Genomic DNA, 27,675 nt, shown 5'->3' on the forward strand with positions numbered 1-27,675 from the left:
GGTAACGTTTCTTTAGTCCCTTCTTGTTATATTTCATCATTTTATAGTTGAATCCTCCATTAGAATTCGAATTCAAGGTCAAAATTGGGGAAAATTGGAAGAAACTTCATAGACCTAATTATTGAGTTTTGAGTGGGAAATTGACCTCCGATTTGGGAGATTTTTATATGGTTAGACTCGTGAGAGTACGAGGATTCTGAAAATGTGAAAATTATTCGATTCCGAGACGTTGGCCTGAGGGGCGTTTTGGTCATTTTACCTATTTTCGCGTCCTAGCTTTAAATTTAATAGTGGAATCAGTTGTTTGCAATATGACTTACGATATATAATTGAATTGAATAGATTTGGGCCATTTGGAGTCAGATACTCGTGGCAAAAGTGTGATTTCGAGTTGATTTTGGTGCCGATTCGAGGTAAGTGGCTTGTCTAACCTTGTGTGGGGGACCTTTCCCCTTAGGATATGATATGTGGTAATTGAGTGCCTTGTACGTGAGGTGACGAGCGCGTACTTGAGCTAATTGTTGAAAAAAATCCGGTTTTTACTTAAGATATTGAGACTGAGTTTCCTTCATAATTGCCTTATTTTACTTGCAGTTATAACCTGTGTTAGATTAGAAAAGCATGTTTAGTTGATTTAACTTGCCTAATTGTTTAAGTTGCCTTGACTGTACTACATGAAGCATGCTAGACTAGTACTACCTGATGTTTGTCTTTTGTACTTCATTTCTGAATATCTTCTGGTTGTGGTTGCGCATTTACATTGGGACTACAGATGTGGGATTTCCGGTAGCTCCCCCCTTGTTTGTTTACTTTGGGACTACGGGTTCGATTCCCGGTAGATCCCCCTGCACTTTTACTTTGGGACTACGGGTTAGATTCCCGATAGATCCCCCTGCACATTGATAGTTGGACTACGGGACGGTATCCCGGGAGATCCTTCGAATATACACATATAATGGACTACGGGACGGTATCCCGGGAGATCCACTGGACAGTTGAGAAAAGGACTACAGGACGGTATCCTGGGAGATCCTCATTGTTACCATTGGTGTTGAGCTGTACTTATTCTGTGGTTGTTCCGTTCTTGTGTATTTGCTATTGCCTTGTTTAATCTGTCTTATTTCACTGCTGTATTTATTTTTTCTGTCAGATTATCATACTGTTAATTATCGTTATTACTATATTTTGTCTCAGTATGGCCCTGTCCTTCCTCGTCACTACCCAACCGAGGTTAGGCTTGGCACTTACTGAGTACCGCTGTGGTGTACTCATGCCCTTCCTGCGCATGTTTTTCATGTGCAGATCATCCAGGTACCTCTACTCAGGCGCACTATCAGTGAGGCAGGAGGACTACGGAGACTTCGAGGTAGATCTGCTGCGTCCGCAGACCGACGAGTCTCCCTCTTATTCTATCTTTAGTACTTAGTTTTCCTTCTTTCGGTTGTTAGAAATTCTGGAGTTTGGAACCTTTACTATACACTTCTGTAGCCTGTGTTGCCCGTGAGTTTTCGGGTTTTGGGAATTGTTTTAGACTTGTAATATTGAGTTGTACTTGCCAAGCGGCATTCAGTACAGTTTTCTTTAGATATTTGATTTGATTTTCTCTATTTTTTCGTAATTATTATATTTTCGCAAATGTTAAGCTTACCTGGTCATGGGGACCAGGTGTCGTCATGACATGTTCACGGTTGGTGAACTAGGGTCGTGACAGTATTTTCTTGAAACAGGAAGATATACAACTGATGAAGGACATGGGAATGGATGCTTTTAGGCTTTCTATTGCTTGGTCTAGGATCTTTCCCAGTAAGCTTTCTTTTTATCTATGTCTCTATTAACCAAGTTTGTTTTCAAAAACACATTCCACTTAAGATTTTTTTTTCACTATAAACATCTATATGAATATTATCTATATTATCTACCTATGTATAATAGGAGCGGCAAAGACACCATAGTAAGCCAAGTAGCAATATTTAAAAAGTCACTTAGCAATTTTAGAAAAAAATTAGTTATGTAATAATTAGTTTTTTAATTTAAATTTAAAAAATTAAATTATGACACTTACAAGCAACATACAATAAAAAACATAAAAATTAAAACTTTATATTGAAAATAAAATAATAGAAAAGTCCAATTGCTTATTCCATATAATGTAGAAAAAAAATTCTAAAAATGTTGATACATTTTTAAAATAATAAAAAGAACATATATTTTAGATGAAGTAAAAAATTTAAATCTGCCAAAATTATCCAAGCGGCAAAATACCTAAATATTAATTTAATATTTAAATTTCAAGAGATAATTAATTAACTTTATTCCTAGAAAACACCTAACCCCAAAATCCACGTCTTTAAAAAAATTAGTATAGATAATATGAGAGGCAAAGATAACATAGTAAGCCAAGCGGCAACATAATAAAAAGTCACTTGGCAATTTTTGTACAAAACTAGTTAAGTTAGGTAATAATTAATTTTTTAAAAAAATTAATTTTAAAATAAATTATGCACTATGTGTTATTAGCAGTTACTATTTTTGAATTAAAACATAGAAGAAAAGTCTAATTTTAACTTGAAACAATTACAAGTAATATAGTAAAAAATATAAAATAAAAATTTTATATTTAAAATAAAATAGAAGAAAATTGTAATTACTTATTCCATATAATGTAGAAGAAAAATCTAAAAATATTGATACATTTTATCTTTCTATATATAATAGGAGTGGCAAAGACACCATAGTAAGCCAAATGGCAATATAATAAAAAGTCTTTTGGCAATTTAAGAAAAAAATTAATTAGGTTAGGTAATTTAAATTTTTTAAAAATTAAATTATGCACTATGTGTTGCTAATAATGAGTTAGTATTTTTGAATTTGGATTTAAACATATAATAAAAGTCTAATTTTAATTTGAAACAATTACAAGAAATATAGTAAAAATTATACAAATTAAAAATTTATATTGAAAATAAAATTGAAGAAAATTCTAATTGGTTATTCCATATAATATAGAATTTTTTTAAAAAAAATATTGATATATTTTATACAAAATAAAAAATATATATATATTTTGGACGAAGTGAAAAATATAAATTTACAGAGTTATCCAAGCAGCAAAATGCCTAAAATTAATTTAACTTTAAATTTTAAGAGATGAGTAATAATAAAAGAACATATAATTTGGACGAAGTAAAAATGTAAATCTGCAAAATTATCCAAGAGGCAAAATGCCTAAAAAAATAATTTGACATTTAAATTTTAAGAGATAAGTAATTAACTTTATTCCTAGAAAACACCTAACCCCAAATCCCACGTAAAAAAAAACAAGAGAGAGAACTACTGCCCTTAACTCCATCACCAACATCTTTTTAATTAAAACCCTATTTGATCCAACTATATGCCAGCAGATTTAGCATTCTCACAAACGGTGATAATTGTTACGAACAATATGTAAATGGAATTGTGTACTATAGCAAGGTTTCTTGGTCGGACAAAATGTTCTCCATGGAATATATCTATCAAATCAGGCAACTTTTTAACCTATTAGTTACATTATTAGTCATCTGTTTCCATATTATTGCACCTATATTTATCAGTTGACATGTTTATATAATAATATTATCTACTATTTCATGAGAAAATAAAAAGATGATAAATATCTTTAAATATTTTAAACATAAAGTTTATCCTTATTTTTTTCCAATTTCTTCAAATACTTAAATAACAAAATTGTAATTCAAGAAAAATAGTAGAATTTGGATAGACTTGAATGTATGAATATCTAGTGTGTTTACATATTCATAAAATAATATTATTTACATGCTTTTTTGCGTCGTAGTTTTCAAGTAATATTTTTTATTAAAAAATTATATTTAATATTCTCCGTGCAACGCGCGGGTATAAATACTAGTATTATTAAAAAGAGAAAAAAAAAGTATCCATATTAAGCCAAGTGGCAGCCTCACAATAGGCCACTTGGCAATATAGGACAATACTACTATAAAATAGGAACTACAAATTTCAGATTTTTTAAAGTATTTTTTAAAAAATAACTGATTTTATATGTGGCTTATTAAACAAAGTAATACACTAATAACAATAACAATTTATATTTACAATGTAATAATACGAAATATTAGATAATATATTAAAGAAAAATACAACAACAACAACAACGACCCAGTGAAATTCCATTAGTGGGATTCGGGGAGGGTAGTGTATACGCAGACCTTACTCCTACCCCGAAGGAGTAGAGAGGCTGTTTCCGAAAGACCCTCGGCTCAAGAAGACAAAAAGACAAAAGAAGACAATATTAGTAACACCACAGATATAATATGAAAAAATACGAAAAATAGGAACAACATGAAATCAAGAAGAATGATACAAAGCAAAAGCAAAATAGTATCCCCACCAAACTAGTCACACAAAGTTATGGCATAAGACAAGACTCAACTACCTCCTAACCTGCAACCCTAATACTCGACCTCCACATGTTCCTATCAAGTGCCATGTCCTCGGAAATCTGAAGACTCACCATATCCTGTCTAATCACCTCCCCCCAATACTTCTTAGGCCGCCCCCTACCTCTTCTCGTGCCCTCCACAACCAGCCGTTCGCACCTCCTTACCGGAGCATCTGGGCTTCTCCTCTGAACATGTCCGAACCATCTGAGCCTTGCTTCCCGCATCTTGTCGTCAATGGGAGCCACGCACACCTTCTCCCGAATATCATCATTCCTAATCGTATCCATCCTAATATGCCCGCACATCCACCTCAACATCCTCATTTCTGCTACCTTCATCTTCTGGGTATGTGATTTCTTAACCGGCCAACACTCAGCCTCATACATCATGGCCGACCTAACCACCGCTTTATAGAACTTACCTTTGAGTATCAGTGGCACTCTCTTGTCACACAATACTCCAGATGCTAACCTCCACTTCATCCATCCTACCCCAATACACACATCCTTGTCGATCTCCCTTCCCCCCTGGATAACCGACCCAAGGTACTTGAAGCTGTCTCTTCTCGGGATGACCTATGATTCAAGCCTCACATCCACGCCCACTTCCCTCTGCTCAGCGCTGAACTTACACTCCAGCTATTCCGTCTTTGTCCTGCTAAGCTTGAAACCCTTAGATTCAAGAGCTTGTCTCCAAACCTCCAGCATCTCGTTAACACCAGTTCGCGACTCATCAATCAAAACTATGTCATCAGCGAATAGCATGCACCATGGCACATCCCCTTGAATGTGATGTGTTAACGCGTCCATCACTAGGGCGAATAGGAACGGACTGAGCGCAGAACCTTGGGGTATAACAAAAAAAATTATTCGATGACTATATGAGTCTCATGTGACTTAATAGAGATTTTATTATTGAGTATATCGTGTTGACAAATAAGATAACAATTGAAATTTATTAAAGCAATACGATCTAAAATGTTTAAAAAGCTTAATCACAATTTAATTTGATTAATATTTTTTAGTATTGACCGTGCATCGCACGGGTACGACTAATAGTATTATTTCATATCCTCAAACTCTAGCTACTTTATTACACTTGTATAATTGTATTGAGCTAAGTCAAACTCGAGGTTAAATTTAAGTTTAATAAAAAAGACGAGATTTGAGTTGGTGGCAAATAGTCTTCACTTCTAACATCATGTTCCTTCCTCTTTTTTATATTTTTTTTAATTTTATTATTATTATCTTTAAAATCTTATTTTGTAATTGTTTAGATTAATTATGTGTTATCTACAGACGGTTCTGGGAAGATCAATCAGGCTGGAGTTGATCACTATAACAAAGTCATTGATTCGTTATTGGCCAACGGTAAGCTTAGGGACGTTTTGAAATTTTTTATTTTGTGCCTCACACAACTGACGTTAATTGTGTGAGGTCTCTTTTTTTGTTTCACAAGTCACAACTTTGTGGTCTCAGAATTTTGTGGACCCAAATGTGTAAGATATGGATCCACAAATGTGCGAGACAACTAATGTCAGTTGTGTGAGACACACCATAAAATCACTCGGACGTTTCCGAGTCATTTTCTGGTGTTTGGCTGCCAAAATATATTTTTGAAGGAAAAGACTTTACACCAAAAGGGTGAAAATTGACCTCCCTTCGCCCAATTATCTCAACTCGTAGTTTCTTATTACTGCTTTAACCAACACTTAGACATTATTATCAATCTTAAATACTCAAAAATTCTAATCAAAATACTAATTAACGGATTTGCTAATACTATTATCGATCTTTAGTAAATATTCTTTCCACAAAATATTTTACGTCCAACCAAACACACCATATTGTCCTACGAAAATAACTCATTTTCTTGAAAATATTTTCTGAAGAATGACTTCAGTCATACAAAACACACTGCTACATGAACTCAAATTTCTAACTTTTAACTCACTAATCATAGTCTCATTTTGCAGGGATTGAACCGTATGTGACACTCTACCACTGGGACCTTCCTCAAGCTCTGGAAGATAAATACAAGGGATGGCTCAGTCCAGACATCATGTAAATAGGACCTTAATTTAACCTCTCTATCTTTGTTAAAAAATGTTGTAAAACGTAATATAAACTTAGATCACTTAACTCATTGCAGACAAGACTTCACGATATATGCAGAGACGTGTTTTCTAGCATTTGGCGACAGAGTGAAGCATTGGATCACGCTCAACGAACCCCATAATTTTGTGCAACAAGGGTATGATCTAGGCAGCCAGCCACCGGGGCGTTGCTCTATCCTACTTCATGCCTTTTGTAGTGAAGGGAATTCTGGTAATGAGCCTTATATTGCTGCACACAATGCTCTCTTGGCTCATGCTACTGCAGTGAACATTTATAGGCAAAAGTATAAGGTACTGATCCTAATAATTAAGTACATGACTTTCACTAACTTGTTACAGAGTACCATTCTTTGTTTCTAGCATGGTTTTATACAAAATGACATGTGATATATATTGACAGCAAAATCAACAAGGGTCAATTGGGATATCGTTAGATTCGTATTGGTATGAATCAGCAACTAACCACAAAGAAGACATCGAAGCAACACAACGAGCACTGGATTTTCAGCTAGGCTGGTAAGTACTTTTGACTCATGTTTCATACTTCAACTAAATTGTGGCAAATGTAAAATCGGGCACTTATATTATCTATTCGATAATCTACTCATGTTACAATCTGTTGCTCTTAATATGGCGTGATATTGTCCGCTTTAGACCAAACCCGTACGATTTTCCCTAAAGGATTCACATCAAAGATTATCCAACTCCTTATAAGTCGCTTCTTTTTCCTTTCCACATCCACATGATCCGAGTATTTATGGTCACCGAATCCTAGAGGAGAGGTTGTGTATGCATTTTTGAAGCTATGGGTACAGGTAGTAAACTGGCCCATAGACGGGCAAAGACACTAAGTCAGGCCCAACACCATCACTTCGTCATCTCCATACTCGTACTTGTCTCGCCAAATCATTGGCTCTGATACCAGTTATTAGACTAAAACGGCCCAAAAATACTCTTGGCATGGTGTAATATTGTCCGGTTTGAGCCAAGCCCACACGATTTTTCCAAAAGGCCTCACACCATTAAGAGTATCCAACTCTTTATAAGTAGATTATTTTATTTTTCCTTTCTACTTTCCATGTGGGACTTTGTTCCCACCTCCCAACACATTCGAGCTCAGAGATTACCAAGAATTGATGCTGTGAAAGTTTTGTCTAATCCAGGTTTATTGAGCCATTAATCTTTGGTAACTATCCAAGCACAATGATCAGCAGAGTTGGAAGCCGGTTGCCAAAATTCTCTGAAGAAGAGTCATCTCTGCTCAAGGGTTCGTTCGATTTTATAGGCATAAATCATATACTACATGGTATGCAAGAAGCAACATCACTAACTTGGTTGGATTTTTGTTCAATGACACGACTTCAGATTCTGGTGCTACCGTTCTTCGTATGTTGTCAATCCTCTTCTCTCATTCGATACAATAGTAATGTTGATCGCGCTTTATTGCTTAACCAGTACTTAACCCTACCTTTTGTAGCATTGAGCTTGGGGAAGCCAATACCAGACCGGGTAAGTAATTTTGCAAAATGGAATACACTTAATATGGTTTTAACAACGATAACAACAACAAAACGAGTGGATTCCCACGGGTGGGGTCTGGGGAGGATAGGGTGTACACAGACCTTACCCCTATCCTGGGGCAGAGAGGCTGTTAATATGGTTTTAACACTATGCTCATTGAACAATATTTACTTACTGATGTTATTGTTCTTTTTGACTTGCAGGCAAATTCAATATGGTTATTCATAGTACCTCATGGCATCAGAAGCTTAATGAATTACATTCGTGTAAAGTACGGGAACCCCACGATTATAATCACACAAAACGGTAAGTTGTGTAAGATATGTAACATAAAAAAGGCAGCCTGGTGCACTAAGCTCCTGCTATGCGCAGTGTTCGGGGATGGGCCAAACCACAAGGGTCTATTATACGCAGTCTTACCCTGCATTTCTGCAAGAGCTTGTTTTCACGGCTCGAACCCGTGACCTTTGGTCACATGGCAGCAACTTTACTAGTTACGTCAAGGCTCCTCTTTGTGTAAGATATGTAACATGTTAAGTATTTATATGAGAGAAATATAGCAACACCAACTTCCTCTTGTACTTTTACAGGAATGGATGATCCAAATAGTCTATTTATCTCTAGAAAAGATGCACTAAAAGATAAGAAAAGAATCAAGTATCATAATGACTATCTCACAAGTTTGTTAGCTTCAATCAGGTAAGTTATCTACTAATTCAAGGATTACAATGACATATACAAGCAATATGAGTTGAAGATTTGTTCCATTTGTAACAGTTGAGATTTGATTTTGCTTGATATACAGAGAAGATGGTTGCAATGTGAAGGGATACTTTGTGTGGTCTCTATTGGATAACTGGGAATGGCAAGAAGGATTCTCCTCTAGGTTTGGTCTTTATTATGTGGATTACAATGACAATCTCAAGAGATATCCCAAGAATTCTGTGAAGTGGTTCAAGAATTTCTTGTCTTCTGCTTAAGCATACTCACTTTACACAGATAGACAATACAAATAAATCATGTGAACATTCTTTTGATTCCATGTAAGTAAGTACCTTATATTGTGATGAACAGTAGATATCAAATTCAAATGTTGAAATTCTTAAATATGTAGTCAAGTTAATCTTAAAATTTTCTAGGACATCTGAACTAGCACGCACTTTAGTACTAAAGTGTAAAAGACCATAAAGTTCAAATCCCAGCCGAGCAAAAAATGCTAGTATCTGATTTTTTTTTGCATCTGCTTAAGCGGAGTTACTCCAGGGCCGTGCCGATGAGAGATAATTAATATCCAGTGAAATAGTCGAGGTAGGTATGCATAAACTGGTCCCGACACCACCATTACCAAAAATGAGAAAACGAATAGTAATATAACCTAACAGGCTATGGTGAGGCACAAATAAGATATGTTCTTTTACAACTGAGGCACGAGAAGTATTGAGGCAGCGAAGCTTGAAAAATCAAGAAACAGAAGTAAGAAAATAAATTGAAACGGGGTTTCTTCTCGGATTCAAAATTCAATGACTCAAATTATTCATTGATGTAGAAGTTAGCATTCAGATTTCTATTCTCACCAGCATTTTATATATAATATATAGCTATACTTTGATTTTCAATTCTTAACATACGGAGAAATTACTTGTTTGAAGTATACATATAAGACATAAAAGTGTGTTCGACTAGCCTTGAGGTTGCTTCCACCTCAAGGGTCTTGGAGTGAAAGTCAAACTAAACAGACTCTTCAGATGTACCCAACTACAAATGTATATTAAACCGTACAAGATCCATATAAATGCACTGAGTGTCATTTGGTTCAGAATCAGGTTATCCCATTCCTGGAATTATAACCAAAATAGATAATCCCACCTATATATGAGATCGAGAATCTCATTATTTTGGTATAAATGTTATCCATGTTTTAACTAATACCCACAATGACAAATTTAATGCTGGGATGACCCACCTAATCCCCGTAACTTGGTGCTTAAACCCCAGAATTTAAGAGGGTTAAACGAAGCATTCTGCCAGAAGAAAACCATTAGCAACCGCAGAGAGAGAGAGAGAGAGAGAGAGAGCACTCTACGCATGTATGTATACATATAACAAACCAGTACCACCAGCGGCATACTTTACCCGAAGGATTCTAATACAGGGAGATCCAATGCTTTCATAATATATTTCAGAAGAAAAAGATCCAATTTATGCTGACTGAACTGACAGCCAAAGGCTTCCGCAAGTAGTGTTTTCTACTCGTCATTAACACCATGTACAAAAAAAGGAATGTGATAAACAAAATCTGTCACTTATTTTATTAACTAAGTGTTTTTGTAGACCATGTGTGGTATAATGCCCAATGACAGGCTTCCAATTTGGAAACAAAATGACTTTAAGCCATGAGGAAAGAATAAGCAATCTAGTAGCGCAACCAGTATGTCCTGCGTCTGAACCAGTTATAATCAGGCAAATCCTGAATTGGTCCCCTTGCTGATATTGCAATGTCCTACAGAGGGAAAAGCGGAGAAAAGAAGGCTCAATCCTACAGTTAATTCTCGCCAATGTATATAATAAAATAAAACAAAAACAATCACATCCTGCAAATCTACAGCATGGGGAGTTAAATGCGAGTGCAATCACTTATTTTTTATTTCAGTATTACTGAAGAAAATAAGCTTTAGATTAAACCTAACTTTCCTCAAATGTATCATGACAAATAGTTCGGTCTCTCTTAAAAATGGGTTAAAACTTTAAATAGTTATTGACTGATACTAGATGTACTGGAGATCTCAAGGACTTACCCTGTCGAAAATAAAGCGATTTGCAACTCGCTTGACAGTGTCAGCATCGACCCTGTCAATTCTGGAAAATAACTCAGCATGTGGAATTCTGCGGCCATACGTGATTAACTGAAAGGGAGAAAAACTTCAACTATAAGTAAATTTAGTAATTTCAAAGTGTAGCATCAGTTGACAAGAATGCATTAAAGGTCATCCTTTTAACCACAAAGCATCTAGCACACAGATACTAAAGAGGGTAATTGAATTAACTACGGCAAAGCTTCTACCATCTAGCCATCCAGGTTCCATTCATTTAGAAGAAAGTGACAGTAATATCAATGCATCTAGGCACAAGTTTTTTTAGTTCCTAGTTTCTTTCGATGATTCCTCCGACTCATCTCAAATACGGTAATATCAAACAATTGACAGTTAAAGCTACGTTTTTGCCACAATGTGTAAGTGATCCCAGAACCCTGTCAGCAGAGGCATGAAACAAAATGTGTATTGATGTTAGAAGGGTCTAGTCTTGTTACCTAGTTTTTTGAAGGCCAAGATGCTAAATCTCTAATTTAAGCTCAACATAAAGTTGTTACAAGATGAAGGATTGGATGAGAAGTGAAAGAAAAGGGTTTCAGATGAAGCATATCTCTTTTACTTTCCTTCCATCTAATAACCAGAACCAAATGACCCATAATTTGCAAAAGAAAGTAAATCAAAAGGTCTATCCCCTTCATCTTTGCCCTCCCTTTTACGGGACCAAACATAACTTTGATTTACAGCCTAAGCCTCGGAAGAAAATTCCAGTTAATTTGTGACTGATGGAGTCTTCCCTCCCATTTTCTTCCCACTCCCTTCTCGCCCCGTCTTTTTTAAATCAGGAGAACCAAGAGAGTATTTTCTTCCCATATTCTTCTTGAACCCTTATCCGTGTTTTCTTCTTGGTTGGCTTTGGAGGAGCTGCTGCTCCCTCTATTTCATTCTATAGCAGAGCCTTACTCTATTTTTTATGATGATAGTAGCTTTATTTGATGAAGTTAAGAACAAGGAGACTAAAAAATGTCTCTGACCTAGGGAGCCAAACGCTCTCTCCTGTGCTTGTTTCTAGTTAGAAATACTTTCTACTTGATTTTACCTGCCGTCCAATGTCTTCAGCAGTAGGGCCCGATCCATCAATGTGGAGCATCAAAGAAGATTTGAGCTGCAGAAATTAAGTACATAAAATATAAGTTCTTGATATTGCTAAAAAGACATGCCAGTCAACAGGGAAAGGTCCCTTCAAATTAAATAGAGGCAATAAGGCCCCTTCAAATTAAATAGAGGCAATAAGCTCTCCTTTAAAATAGGTCCAAAAGAATAGCTGAGGAGTAAACGAATACCTGATTACGTGCGCGAATGACATCAGCTTCTGACACTCTGTAACATAACTTGCATATCCCTTGCATGATGACATAAGCTAAGTCACTCAAGCAATCAGGCTGTAACAAGCAGAAAACATGGATGAGTAAAGTTTCGGGCCTATGCATAGGTCATTAGTCAAGTTATGAAGAATTTGAATTGCTTCAAATAGCAATCTTACTAATACAACAATTATTAGAGTCACAGTTTCTTAATTGAGCAGAATTTAAAAAAAAAAAAATGCCTCTAAATTGTACAACGAAATATGATTTTAAATCACTAGCTTTTACATTTCAAATTACTACTGTAAATTCAGGAAGGAATGGCCTTACCCAGTTCCCAATTCACAGGAGAACTAATGAACCGTGATAACAAAAGTTCAATGACCACAAAACGGCAAATCTCATCAAATATGAAGTTAATGATACAGGAATAGTTGAGATTTGGATAAACAGAGGTAGTGGAAATTTCTCTCTAAACAAAATTGACAAGCAATAGATGTATTCTATACTATGTTACACAGACTCAGGTGTGGGTATTAAATATGAGCACGAATATATAGGTCAGCTTCGCTTTCCCATAAATTTAAGGATTCAAGGATGCAGATAGAAGCACCACTACAAATAAAGGGATCAGGTAATTCTGGGGTTGTGCAAATATGTTTCTATATCATTAAAACATCATAGTTATTGAACTCTAAGCATGATGTAAGTGAGCGTAACTCTGTTTTCTCGTCGTGTGTATCACGCTAACACAAATTTCTTTTAAACTTAATTGTCTTAGAAAAAGCGTACGATAAAGTTCCGAGGGAGGTTTTATGGAGATGTTTGGAGGCTAGAGGTGTACTTGTTGCCTGTGTTAGGTTGATTAAGGACATGTATGATGGAGTAAAGACCCGAGTGAGAACGGTGGGTGGGGACTCGGACCATTTTCCGGTTATGATGGGGTTGCATCAGGGGTCGGCACTCAGCCCTTTTTTGTTTGCTCTGGTGATGGACGTACTGACGCGCCACATCCAAGGGGTCGGCACTCGGCCCTTTTTCGTTTGCTCTGGTGATGGACGTACTGACGCGCCACATCCGGGGGAGGGGGGGGAGTGCCGTGGTGTATGTTATTTGCAGATGATATTGTATTGATTGACGAGACGCGAGATGGTGTGAACGCGCAATTAGAGGTACGGAGGCAGACCCTGGAATCTAAAGGTTTCAAGTTGAGCAGGACCAAGACAGAATACTTGGGAGTGTAAGTTCAGTGGCGAGACTCAAGTAGGGGAAGGGTGTGAACGCGCAATTAGAGGTACGGAGGCAAACCCTGAAATCTAAAGGTTTCAAGTTGAGCAGGACCAAGACAGAATACTTGGAGTGTAAGTTCAGTGGCGAGACTCAAGTAGGGGAAGGGGAGGTGAGACTGGATTCGCAGGTCATCCCTAGGAGAGGGAGTTTCAAGTAGCAAGGGGATGGGGAGATTGATGAAGATGTCACACATCGTATTGGGGCGGGATAGATGAAATAGAGACTCGCTTCCGCTGTTCTGTGTGACAAGAAGGTGCCACCGAAACTTAAGGGTAAGTTCTACAGAGTGGTGGTCAGACCAACGATGTATTGGGCTGAGTGTTGGCCAATCAAGATCGCTGATGTCCAGAAGATAAAGGTAGCAGAGATGAGGATGTTGAGATGGATGTGCGGGCACACCAGGTTAGATAGGATCAGAAATGAGGTTATTCGCGACAAGGTGGGTGTGGCCCCTATTGAGGACAAGATGCGGGAAGCGCGGCTTAGGTGGTTTGGTCATGTTAGGAGGAGGAGCACAGACGCCCCGGTAAGGTGTGAGAGGTTGACATTGGAGGGCCTGCGAAGAGGTAGGCCAAAAAAGAGGTGGGGAGAGGAGATAAGGCAAGACATGGCGCAGCTTCAGCTGACCGAGGACATGACCATTGATAGGAAGGTATGGAGGTCGAGGATTAGGGCATTAGAGTAGTTAGTCTAGAGTGTTCATAACAGTAGTATTGGCACGCAGTCTCGCTTTCTGTTGGTAGTAGGTTTTTATGACTAACCGTTGTTTTCTTTCATTGTTGATCACCTTACTGTCTTGTTTTTGTTCTGCTTTTATATGGCTTTTTGGTATTGTCCTTTCTTGTCTATATTTTCATTAATGTGGTGCTAATGCTTTCCTGAGCCGAGGGTCTATTGGAAACAGCCTCTCTATCCTCACAAGGTAGGGGTAAGGTCTGCGTACACACTACCCTCCCTCCCCAGACCCCACGGTGTGGGATAATACTGGGTATGTTGTTGTTGTTGTTGTTGTTGTCTTAGATATCCTGATTCATAATTTATTATTGGGCAATCCACCCCTATTAAAGTATTGCAATCTGTTTTCCAGTTCATCTCATAGTTAAGCAAAACCTTCTTTTTTTCCAATTAAACATAACCCTAGTGATAAGAGTTGCCACTGAGCTGTCCTGCTGCTGCATCTATCTCAATGAAGAAGTCTCTCTCACCGAGGGAGGACGGACCATCAACTCTCTCAGAAGATTATGCGAAATAAAAAGTATACACTGAGAGGCAACTCTTCCGTACTGACATGCCCGAGATGGTGTCTTTTTTTTTATAACCGAGAAATCTCTGAGCATTACTGGCGCACAGTTCGAGACACATTGGATAATGATCCCGCCCTTCCACCCTTCTCCACTTAAAGGTTCGAATCCGTAACATACGCCTAACCTACACATCACGCGTTGCACTCCAGACCAAAGACGTGGGGGCGTGTCGGATCAGAGAGGCACGGAAATCATGTCAGATCGCCACCAAAAACAGTATGTTTGAGTGTAACTAAAGGGTCCACGTAATGTAGATTCTATAACTTTTCCTTTCTTCTTTTCATTTCTGTTAATCCTCAATTTTTTCTATGTAATTGGGAGCAAAGAGGAGGATAGGCAACACAAAGACATGAGAAGTTCAGAAAAGAAACAATAACCTAAAATTGTCAATGTTCTCTTTATTGATTACAATAATCAATCAGCACAACTACATGACCTCTGGATTTCAAAATTACAACTATGAGCTGATTGAGCTATTTTGGTGATATTGGAGGGAAAATTTATCTTTGCTTCACCAAAATACTATCTGTTTATATGACAAAAACATTAACCCATAGTGATCTTCAGAACGGACAGCTGAACCAGGACTCTTATTTGTGGTGCACAATTTCCTGGAATGTAGGTACACTAAAGTCATTACTTGTGTTTAATTTCTCAGTTTTATCATCCTCAAAACTAGCATATTCTGGATCAGAATCTGAAGAGATCCTAGACCAAGGAAGATCATAGAAGCTTAAGTGACTAGACTGGACTGCACCAAAAGCTTCTCACAGCTACATTGTTCCAAGATTTTTAAAGGATCAAAGCCAGCCTCGCCCACCACAAATCCTCTAGAACATCTCAAGTTTACTTAATTTTCCAGCCCATTTCAGCTAGGATAAACTCTAAATGCTCCTTTAAGGAACCCAATCTCCTTCTCCAATGAATGTGTAATCCCAACCTTAAGTATTTCATCGACATTCCTGTGTGTTTCTATACACAATGAGCAGCATGGACACCCACAGTTTCTCCAAATCAATTCAGCACTGTTAAATTAGTAATCCAAGTATACAAAGACCGTCCACAAGAAAAGCCGGAGAAGAAAAAAGAAAGAGCAACGAGTGATGCCCTCCAACAATTTAGCCTTTTCTTTGGGAAATATCCATCTCTTATAGTTTCTTATTTAAAGATTTGCCCGAGATTCCTTGATTATCATCAAAGTTTCAGAAAATAGTGACACCGAAATCTGTTCAGCACAAAAGAATACTTTATAGGTATTGCACAAACAGAAGAAGAAGGCCCAACGAGTCCATAGCAAAAGAGAGGCAGGGAAGAAGCCAACTTTTGGGAGTAATTGCTCTTACTAATCCAACATAATGGACTCAGGTTTCCAGGTCTAAATGCACACATTCCCTTCCACTGACCAAGAAAAATTGCACCAAAAGGAGAAGACCAGCTGAAAAAGTTAATATACATAGATTGGCAGTTCTACCTAACCATTCAAGTGATACAAATAGTTTGAGTAAAAACAAACTTCCAAGAGGAAAAAAAGAGGCTAATACTAGAGTAATTCAAGATAAGCAGGAACTTCTCAACATTTCTATATACATGTGAGAGTCTGAGAGAAAAGGAAGCATTGGTTTTTCCAAGCATGTAGGAACCATATATCTGAAGTCACTGACCTTGGCTTCAGCATAGACACCAAACAGCCCTGTGTCTTTATAGTTGGTGTTAAATGCCATCACACTCTCAGCTATTTCATTAATGGCCACCCTTTGGACAAGCTCTGAACTGTTCAAAGAATACCAATGAAATAAGAGAAATTAGCAAGGCAAATTCAACAACTTTCTATTTTGTGGAAAACAGAACAATTTAATCAAAATCTCCAAACAACGCCCCGAAATGCATGGAAATAATAGATGAAGCATTAAGAAACAACAAACACTATTGTCTTTTCTGTAAGGGCCACATTGGCTGCCGGCTAGAAATTTTTTTTCTTGAAGCATATAAAAGTAATTTGTTTGTTGCGTAAGTAAATGAGAAGGACCAACCCCATGTGCTTCCCGCCTCCTGAAGTTTTGTTCCATGATCCCAGCATTTGTTGCATGACCATCAAAGCTATGGAATCAGGGTCTGTCCATGATGCTCCACTAAATGCAACAGCGAATTGAGCAAGAGGCAGATCATCGTCAATGATACGTATCTATTTATGTAGGAGGACAAAATCAGTAAAGATGTAAAAGACTAAAAGTAAAGCACATAAAATGAAAAAAGTAATAACTAAGTAATGAATCCACACCTCTGAACCTGTAAATATTGCTGGCTCATCTGCTACCAATTGGGAAGTGGTAATAGGATTAGATGATAGCTTTGTAAAATGTTTCTTCACTAGCTCAACGACATCTTCATGCTTCACAGCTCCAGCAGCAGAAATTACCTACAGCAAAGAGTTAAATGTCGCTTTTAGTCTGGCACAAGTTGCTTGAGAACATAACTAACAAAACTTTAACTCCCCCTTTTTCACGTACACGTGATCTTTTCTGTATTCGAGATATCTATGATTAGGGCTTGGAATGGAAGGTAATGTAACACCACACTGGAAAACGATTAACTGTCATTCATTTTGATAAAAGGAAGAGCAAAAATGGGATCATTCAATCTTTGCTCCTATAGAGAAGATGCACATTCCAGGGAAATGGAGATCATTTTGACACGACCCCAGATGAAAACAATGAAATTCAATTTAGAAATAGAGGTGAGCAAATTAGCAAGGAAGTCACCAACAGATACTACATCAGCTATGACAGGTTCTGTACCATTCTATGAGCACCATAGTGGGTTGAAATGTAATCTTGAATATGAGCTCTTGTCATTTTCTCAATGTTCTGGGCAGGTCCAAGAATAGTTCTACCCAATGGAGTGTACTGGAATGCAGTAGTATGTAACTGGTCAAAGATGACTTCCTCCGGTTGTTTTTCCACCTACAAGAAGATTGTCCAACATGGAGACTGGTAAATATTGCGATTAAAGAAAAAATTTGCACTTCAGAGAGAAAGCAGAAGCAGATATTGTCACATACTACAATTACTTGCAGAGTACACATACAAACTCCTCTAATAAACTACAAAGATGAATTAACAGTGTAACATAAGGAAACCTACCTGACTTAACATGAACAATAACACCTCTTTAACAGATTTGAATTGTAAGCAAACCAACGACACATTACATGGACAACTACCGTCATCCATCATTGGAGAAGCTAAAGAGGTTATTGTCTAGTCTGACTAGGTACTAACTAGGGATACCAGCATTTTGAAATCATTTCAATTACTGACCATTGTCCTCCTACAGATTTACGAGCCAAAATGATTTGCAAGCAAAGATAGCCTCTGAGCAAACAGCGAGGAACACTATAACACTGGCTACAGGAATGAAGCTAGAGATAATATCAAGCCGAAAAAAGAAAAAATATTGACCAAGTTATTGGCACTTTGATTGATTGACACATATACCCCGCCAAAATTTCCCTTTCTTTTTAATCAATTAACCATTTCATCAACTAAGAATTTGTTAGTGACAATTTTCTATCCATTTGTAAATTCTTTTAATCAATCATAAATTTGCAAATTCATCTTACTAAGACGGTTGTTCTCTATAGCTTTTAAATCTCGCCTAGCCTATCCCGCCATTCTCCAGTGAACAAAATCAGATATCTCAATATGTGTAAACATCTTGGACAATCAATTACAGTGCATCGATATGATAAAATGGCTCAAAAAATGTTTGAATGGTTGTACAAAAAATGTTTGAGCCTTTTTTTTTCCATTTCAAAAAAAAATAAAATGGCTCAAACATTTTTTGTACAACCATTCATCCAAAAGAGGATACTTTCTGGAGCACCAGAAAACTTTTGCATTCCCAATCATGTGCCAGTTCCAATCACTAAGTCCCCCAATTCCTAACTTTTCAGGCAGCAGAGAAATGAAAGCAGGTTTTAAGAAAGTGATGAAAGTACATGTAGCTTTCATGTCAGATATAGCCTGTTTCTGCACAGGCTAAAGATTAACATGAAATACCACCACTTTGACCAGTCAAGAATAACACAAAGGAACAACACATCATGCCAAAAATTAGAAAACTATACACCAGCAAATGCAGAGCACACCAGTGTTTAAGAAAGCGATAAGCGAGAAGCGAAGCAACAGCTCATCGCTTTTCGGAAGCTGAGGCGACTCGACCATCAAAAGCGATCACTTCAACACCTGAAGCGAGAAGCACAGAAGCGAGAAGCGAAAAAGCGATCGCTTCAGTCAAAAGGGGTCAATTGTTTTTTAAAAAGAGATTGGGTCTTTTTTATATTATACAAAACATAGACCCCAAAGTGAAGACATTTCTTCTCTTTTTCCATTCAATCGAGCATCACTGCTAGTCCGTCCAGCCTCCAGGTAATTTCTTCTTCTTTCTTCTCCTTTTTTTCTCTCTTCTTTCTTCTTCTTCTTCTTCCCGTCGACTGCTGCTCACTGCTATGGTAGGCAGCTATCCTTTTTTTTCCCTTTTATTCTTCTTATTTAGCCTTCATTTATTAATTTTTGTGTGTATTTCAGTTTATAAACTTAATTATTATGTTTTGAAATGTTGCTGCTTTGCTGATTTTAGTATATTAAACATAATTCTTATTATTTTTTTCAGTTTTTTCCCTTTTCTTTGAAATGCGACTGATTTCAGTTACTAAATTTAATTTAATTAAGGTTTTACTCATTTCAGTTTTATATATATATATATATATATATAATTCAGTTTTATATATATATATATATATATACATATATATATATATATATGTTATATTTTCAGTTTATCTCTTTGCAAGGATTATAACATGTATATGTTATAAATATATGTTTGTCTCTTTGCAAGGTTTACTCTATGTTTTTTAAGAATTGCGCTTCACTTCAATGAAGCGTGCGCTTCGCTTTTGAAGCGAGGCGAGCCCCTGTCGCTTTTTTGCGCTTCTCGCTCTCAAAAACACTGGAGCACACTGCACGCGATATGGATGAGCTGCTTAATCCAACTCTACATGATCAGATTCACCAAATTTATTGTATCTTGCCCAAATAGGCAAGCAGAACCGTCATGGCACGTTTTCATCTCATTATAAATGGTCTCAAGATACTTCTCAAGGACTTTTAGATAAATGTAACAGCTTTCACTGAGGCTCTGCAGATATTTGCTTTGACAAAATCATTTTAAATTTATCCTTAAACTACTGTTCTGAAAGCTAAAAAGATAGAACCTACAAGCACAAAGTAGACTCACTATAATCTGAATCAAATTGTTAGAGCAGGGCGCTATTTCTGGTTAGCTATCCAACTTAAGTAACCAACTTCCCAACTAAACGATAAGTACTCTAAATCATTAACTTCAGTTGGATTAGAAATTAAAAGAGCTCCTACAAGCAGCAATTTCTTCTTCCAGCTCAAAGAATCACTTAAACCTCTCGAGAACCATGGCAGTGTATTTATATGATAATTGCATCCCCAAATTCTTTTGCTCTAACAATCATTGAAATCATTTCAATCATTTCAATCATACTTTCTTCAACACAAGAATAATTTCTTTTTGCAAATCTTAAGAATAACTGATACTCCCTTGGTCCCATTTTAAAGGAGTAAACTATCAATATTCAGGGAATCAATCTATCTTTTTCTTTAACTGCAGTTTTTTCACACACTTCCAAGATATTACTTATTGATTATAAGAGATTGTCTTGAACTAGTTTCTACAACAACAATGCATCAATCCCAAACAAGTTGAGGTATTGGCTTTATGAATCCTCATTGACCATGTTACCCCATTTAAACTCATCTCATGCCAATAAAATATCAAATAAAAAGGCTAGAAAATTCCTAAAAAAACATGGGACATAAAGTAGAACTGCTAACATGACTAAAACATATTCTCTACTAACTGGTATTCCTATATAGATCTTTTTCTTCCATTGTGCCTTATCTTTTGCTTGTATACTAGTTTCTAATCAAGTAAGTTTTATTTCAGAAAGTGTGGTCAGATATCCGAATTAAGGCCAAACATAGATACTTCGAGCTTTGTCCCATCACTTTTTCAGGGCAGGGGGAGAACAATAATAAATCATAACAAAGTAAGACTAATTCCAGTACACATTGTGAATCAGAGAAAGATTAGCTGTTTTCCTCATACCTCTTCCATTTCCCGAAGAATCACACTACGCTCCCGAACAATCTTATCTTCCTCCAAAAGCGAATTCTGCAAAATATCCCCAAGTATATCAATCGCCTTTGGCACATCAGATCCCAAAACCTTAGCGAAATACGTAGTCTGTTCCCTAGAAGTATACGCATTCAAATGCCCTCCCATATTCTCAATTTCCTCTTCCAATGCCCTAATAGGCCGTTTCCCCGTTCCCTTAAAAATCATATGCTCAAGGAAATGCGCGACGCCGTTATTCTCCTCCGTCTCAAATCGAGATCCGGCGTCGATCCAAACTCCGACAGTAGCCGTTGAGGATGACAGGTTCGATTCAGTAGCGACACGTAGGCCGTTAGGGAGAGTGGTGATTTTAGTCTCCGGTGATGAGAGAATTGAGGTGTGATCCGCTACGGTAGGGTGCGGGGAATTGTACTGGAGGAACTTAGGGTTAGGGTCTTCGAGGCGCTTGATCTTTGATTTGACTTGTTCAGCTAAGCGATCGTAGATCATGAAGTCTGGGGGAGGTGGGGAGGGTGGGGAGGAGGGTGGGGAGGTGGTTACGGAGGTGGTGGATCGGGAAGAGAGTGTTAGACATGGTGGTGGAAGGGAAAAACGAGTGATTCGCGAGCGGCGCGTGAAGTTAAGAAGGTGGCGCGTGGCCATGGTGTAGGATTGAAAGGGAGCCAAGTGGAGTGAAAAGTTTTCCAAGTAATAGTGGAAGAGAAATGAGGATACTGCCTTTTTAGGATAGGTGGTGATTATGTAAAGACGCTTTTACCCTTTTACTCATTCTCGTAGAGGAAATTAGTGGAATTGCAAAATAAGCCCAATATTTTTTGACTTATGTAAAAAGGAATGAGATTTTACTTAATTATACTAGCTTTAAAATTTATTTAGTTTTATTATTGAGATTTTAACTTAATTATAAGTTAGTATATAATTTATTAACTCATTATAAATTAGTATTAATTAAGTGGGCATTTGGATATAAGAATCTTGAAATTCTGGAAAAAGTGAAAAAAAAAGTTCAAGTGAAAATAATATTTAAAAATTAGAGTTGTGTTTGGACATGAATTCAATTTGAAGCTGTTTTTAAATTTTGGTGAGTGAATTGAAATGAAAATTTTAAAAAGCAGCTTTTAAGTAAAATTTAAAATTTTCATGGCCAAACACTAATTCCGAAAAAAGTGAAAATATTTTTTAAAAAAAAGTAAAACTTTTCTTATGACCAAACGGGCCCTAAGTATATCCTTTGATTGCAGTATTACTGTGAAGTACAACTCGTTATATTACTACTATCTAACAAAGTATGGGAATATTTTGGTCAATTATGAAAATGGAACCAACCAAAGTAATTTTAAGGATTATGGTTCTGGTTAAGATGGTCAACTATTTCAGAACTAATCCACTTAAGAAATAATTACCGGTTTATAACGTTTAGCCAATTGAATCGGCAATTCTTTTGACTTGGCCAAATGTAAAGATCTCTTCTTTGCTCAAAGCCCCAACTCGCGCTCGCTCGATGTTTATATTAGAGTATTAAGTAAGGTCTCGTTTGTTTGCACTTAATGGAGGTTTGAATATTAATCATTCAGATTTCAAACATTAAGTGTGTTTGTTTTTAAAGTCTGAATCTTAATTATTCAGATCTTAATCATTAAGTGTATTTATTTTTTTTACTTAACAATCACTTAATGGGTCTGAATATGTCTGTATGATTAAGATATGTAACAGAGACTTAATTTCATTAAGATGATATTACATATTCATTATTAACTGCCGACACCGCCTACCATTATCAACTACCACCATACCGCCACCACCACCATACTCAGCCACCACCACCACGCCACCATCATCCTCAATCATAGCCGCCACCATTATCGACCATCACCATCCAGCATCCCACCACTCCGACCACCATCATTCTAACCCACAGTCGACACTTATCCACCTCAACTACCACAACCAACCACCCCATCACCATTAACAACCACATCCAGCACCACCCATCATTATAACGTACCACCACCTTCCTCAATCACAAACCACCACCCGCCATTATTAACTATCACCACCCACCACCACCATCATCAATCATAATTGCCACCACTACCAATCACTGCTAGCTACTAGCATGAACCACCATCATCAACCAAAACTACCACCAACCACCGCCTTTAGTCGGCATTCACCCGTTAGCCATCACCACCAACAACTGTCATATTTTAAAAAACTATATATTTTATTGATAGAATATTAGATCTTTTTCAAATAAAGATAAATTTTATGCATTCAGATGTTAAAAATCAAACAGTCTTAATTTTTGGTATTCAGATCTTAATACACATCTTAATATATTCAGATGTGTATTCAGATTCAAATGTCTTAATCTTAATACACATCTTGATATTCGGATGTGTATTCAGATTCAGACGTCTTAATCTTAAAAAAAAAGCAAATGAGGCCTAAATATTTTAAATCTTCAGAGTTGCAAATTAGAGTGAGCATAAATATGAGTATTTATTTAATTATGATGATCATATATTTTAAGTATTAAGGCCCAATGTCACCACCCAAACCGATGGGGCGTGATGAGTACCCGAGTTCTACCTATCGAACACCCCTAAGCATACATCTAAGATATAAACATAAAATAAGTGTAGGTCATGCATAACGTCTAGTAATAAACTACTGAATCATGTGAATAACATACGCGGAAAAATATGCCCAAAAGACATATATACATATACATACGGAATACGGTAGGGCGAACCGACAAGGACACATACTATCTAACTACACATGAATGTCTACAAACCTCTAATAGAGTGTACACTATATAAAGGACGGGACTGGGGCCCCGTCATACCCTTATGTATACAAAAATATCGTACCAAAACTCAATAGCAGCTCCGGATCAAATGGAGCACACCAACTCTCGCTGAGCAAGGATCCTAAGAAGGGGGACTGTCAGCCTATCTACATGCACCTGCGGGCATGAAACGCAGGCCCCCAAGAAATAGGGGCGTCAGTACGAATAATTACCGAGTATGTAAGGCATAAAAATCAGTATATAAAAGACAAGAAAGAAACATGGAGTAAAGGACTCAACATGTAAGTCTGAATAGCTCTGTGAATCATGAAACATTTATAATGTCATGCATATGCGTATAAATGTCATGTCATGCATAGGTATATGCGTAGCTAACATCATCAAGCCTCTGAGGGCATCCCATCATATCATCTCAGCCTCTATGGGTGAAATCATAAACGTATACCAGCTGATCAGGTGGTGGTGCGTATATAACGCCATAACCTTTCCCCATACCCCATATGCATATACTATACGCGTATATAACGCCATCTGGTCATGGGTCAATATACATGTATAAATGGATGCAATGCATAATGAAGTAAGTCAATAAGATCTCTCGGAACGTCATGAGACCCATGAACAGACGATATGATAGTAGGACGTATGGAGAATCCAGAATATAGGCAACCCTAGTACTTCTAAGAATAGAATCATTTGTGAAAGTTGTGTGCTTGCTCGTTTCGTTGTACCATATGGATCATGCCAAAAGAAAAGAAGGGATAGCCTTAACATACCTCAAGTCGTCAATGCAACTCTACAACAAGCTTATGATAACTAGCGCGCCAACCCTATAACAAAGAAATACATGTACGACTTAGATGGCGTTAGTGTATTACGTATCTCAAACGTTAAGTCGATTCTAAAGTAAAACGAATAGAACGAGGTTTTTTTTTACGTGATCAGAAATCACCCGTCGGTGATGAACCAGTACGCACTTAGGATAGCACTTCAGGAGAGTGAGATCCAAGTGGCATATCAAAGGTAGGATTTCAGCTTCCAAGTTGAAGTACTCTAATTCGTCCCATGACCAGCAGATATTAGCCAGAAAACTGATTAACTGTGAACTACGTGGGACTTGAGAGAAGGTACGTAGGCATCTCTCCTAAAAAAGAGTGAAGTTCCGCCCGCGTTTGAAGGCTAGCTGCATTTCCCCTGATTTTACTGCTCCCCCAAGCCTACTATAGTCGAGATACAAACACAATACAATAAGCAACTCAAAACCAACCTAATTACAATCGGGTACCTTCAATACAGCAAAAGCCTCAAATATACCATAACACACCCAATCAACAACTTATCAATTAGCCTGAAAATGCAACGACGAGCGACCAACCTACTACCCTACCATATGTGGTGTTTCTCTATGCTTTTTTATCCTTTCAAACTCCATAAATCAGCAGCAAAATAGGCCAGAACAAATGGACTACAAAACAGTCCACTAAAAGTGGAAAAAAATCGAACTCAGGACTTCCAATCACCGTCCCGTGAGTTCTAACTATTAGGAAACCAATTTATCAACCTTCCTTGATATTTAAAAAATTAATTACAGAAGTTACATGTTTCTTAAATATGAAGTATCTTGCAAAAATTGAAACTACAAAGAAAAAAGAGAGACGGTATAATGATACTTACGTCGTAGGGATCGTTCTGATGTTATCGCTTCTCGATTTTGTACTCTGGATGTTAGTATTCTTTGAAACTCTTTGGAGAGCTTTAGTATAGGGTTTTATGGTGTTCTCTGGTCGGGCTCTATGTAAAAGTGAAGAGAGAGACGAGGTAAAACCTATATATAAACTTTTGAAAAGTCAAAGAGGTGCTAGCTTGGCACCCTCGCATTGGCTCATCTTCCGACGCTTATATCTTTTTACCCGGATGTCGTATGAACAAACGGTTAAGTGCATTGGAAACTACATTCCAAGACCTTCAATTTGGTGTATAATATGTCCCAAAAAGACCTCATATATCACACGAAATTTATTTCTAAAAAGCTCCATTACAAGGCAAATTCTTAGTCGGTTTTTCCGCAACTTAAATCCGATTTTTCCCAAACTTTATATTTTCTATCCAAACATCCTATATAGTCATATTATGACTTTAAACTCATTTAAATCATGATTAACAAGTCTCATATTCATTATACGTTGCCTTGGGACGCACAGGGTGTAACACCCAAAGCCCAAAGTAAATACACCCTACGAAAGCTGAAAGACCATTTTATTCTTTCTTTGAATGATATTTTTATATTATTCTTTATCGAAAGTAAATTTACTTTTTAATAAATAATTAATGTGTACTACAATAAATGATAAATGTGTAGTACAATAAATGATTTATCTACAATAAACCAGATAAATGAGAAGAAAGTAGTATAAAAGATATAGGAGTAAATGATAAATGTGTATTTTTCCTTGAAATTAGGCTCCACAAGAAATAAATTACTTTTCGATAGTACTCTTAAAAATTAGACTAGCTGTCCCATGGTATTGTCAATTGTGTATTGACTTCCTAAATATATGAAGTAAAATTATCTTCAAAACTTTGTATTTATATCTCCTGTAAGGTGCTTTTTGTAAATATTTTTGACGCATCATATGATCAAAGAGTCAAAGTGCTACATAAGTATATGTAGGTTTGTGCTTATACGTATACATTGTATGTATCTTACGGAATTTAGCTAATCATCTTTATTCTTGTATTTTTTTTTTCTTTAATTTTAAAATTCGTGCATCTTATCACACATATCTTTTAATATTATTTATATTGTTTTAAAAGTTTGTATCAATTGAAATGAACACACGTGACTAATTAAGTAATAAATAAATACATAAAAGATATTTATCTCGTATTCATTACTGTAGTACAAAGGAAATGAAAAATATTCTATTTTATTTGAAACCTTTTAGGGTTTCTTTTGATATTTTCAAATTCTTTTTAGAAAGCCATGCATTTGGTTATGGGCACAGGGTTGCTTTTCACCTGACCATGTTACATGTAAGCCTTAGCACCTTCCAAAATGGATATCATTGCAAATGATGCCAATAAGAAAATTCATGAAGATTTGGTGTAAATAGGAATTAATTTTTGTTACATTTTTAAAAAGAATTAATCTAAAGTGCCATCCATTCAGCCCATTATATTAAAAGTAGTCAATAAATGTATATTATTGTATAACTATGTACGATCTCTGTATATCAACTAGAAAAATAAACAATAAACTCGATTAATTATTTGTGTGAAAATCCTAATTTTAATATTGTTTCCTTGAGAAACAACATTGTGCAAGTATCTGTTTAGGACTTTTACTATTGGTCAAAGCTGAAGGGAGCCTTTGTCACGACCCGGATTTCCCACCCTCGGGAGTCGTGATGGCGCCTACTAATAGGAGCTAGGCAAGCCAATTATCAATTACCTCTTTTAGCGAACATCGTCAATATTAGAAAGCAATAAAGCATTAATAATAAAGCGGAAGTCTCAAATATATTTAACTGAAAGAAATGCGGAAGTTTAACAAAATCTTCTACCCAAGACTGGTGTCACAATACTCACGAACGTCTAGAGAATACTAAATACAAGGTTCGAACGAAACATAAAACTGTCTGCTTCGGTACAAATGATAACAAACTGAATAAAATAGAAAGGGACTCCGGGCCTGCGGATGTCAGCAAGGCTACCTCGAATGTCCCTGGACTGAAGTCAGCTCCCGAATGCTCCTACTGCTGTCCAAAAGCTGC

The 27,675-nt window shown here is 36.7% G+C and overlaps 1 protein-coding gene and 1 pseudogene across 1 annotated transcript; one reads left to right on the plus strand and one right to left on the minus strand.

Moving 5' to 3' along the window:
• On the plus strand, window positions 1,728-9,074 carry LOC109235335 (annotated as a pseudogene).
• Window positions 10,234-21,804, minus strand: LOC109235336 (probable mitochondrial-processing peptidase subunit beta, mitochondrial). The gene is made up of 9 exons (XM_019401399.1): window positions 21,058-21,804; window positions 17,655-17,819; window positions 17,138-17,275; window positions 16,890-17,041; window positions 16,521-16,629; window positions 12,245-12,343; window positions 12,001-12,066; window positions 10,890-10,997; window positions 10,234-10,594 (listed from the first exon to the last, which is right to left on the minus strand). Exons 1-9 carry the CDS (start codon window positions 21,727-21,729, stop codon window positions 10,508-10,510), a joined length of 1,596 nt encoding a protein of 531 aa, XP_019256944.1. The 5' UTR covers window positions 21,730-21,804; the 3' UTR covers window positions 10,234-10,507.

Source organism: Nicotiana attenuata, chromosome 12 (assembly GCF_001879085.1).
Source record: "Nicotiana attenuata strain UT chromosome 12, NIATTr2, whole genome shotgun sequence".
NCBI classification, from domain to species: domain Eukaryota; kingdom Viridiplantae; phylum Streptophyta; class Magnoliopsida; order Solanales; family Solanaceae; genus Nicotiana; species Nicotiana attenuata.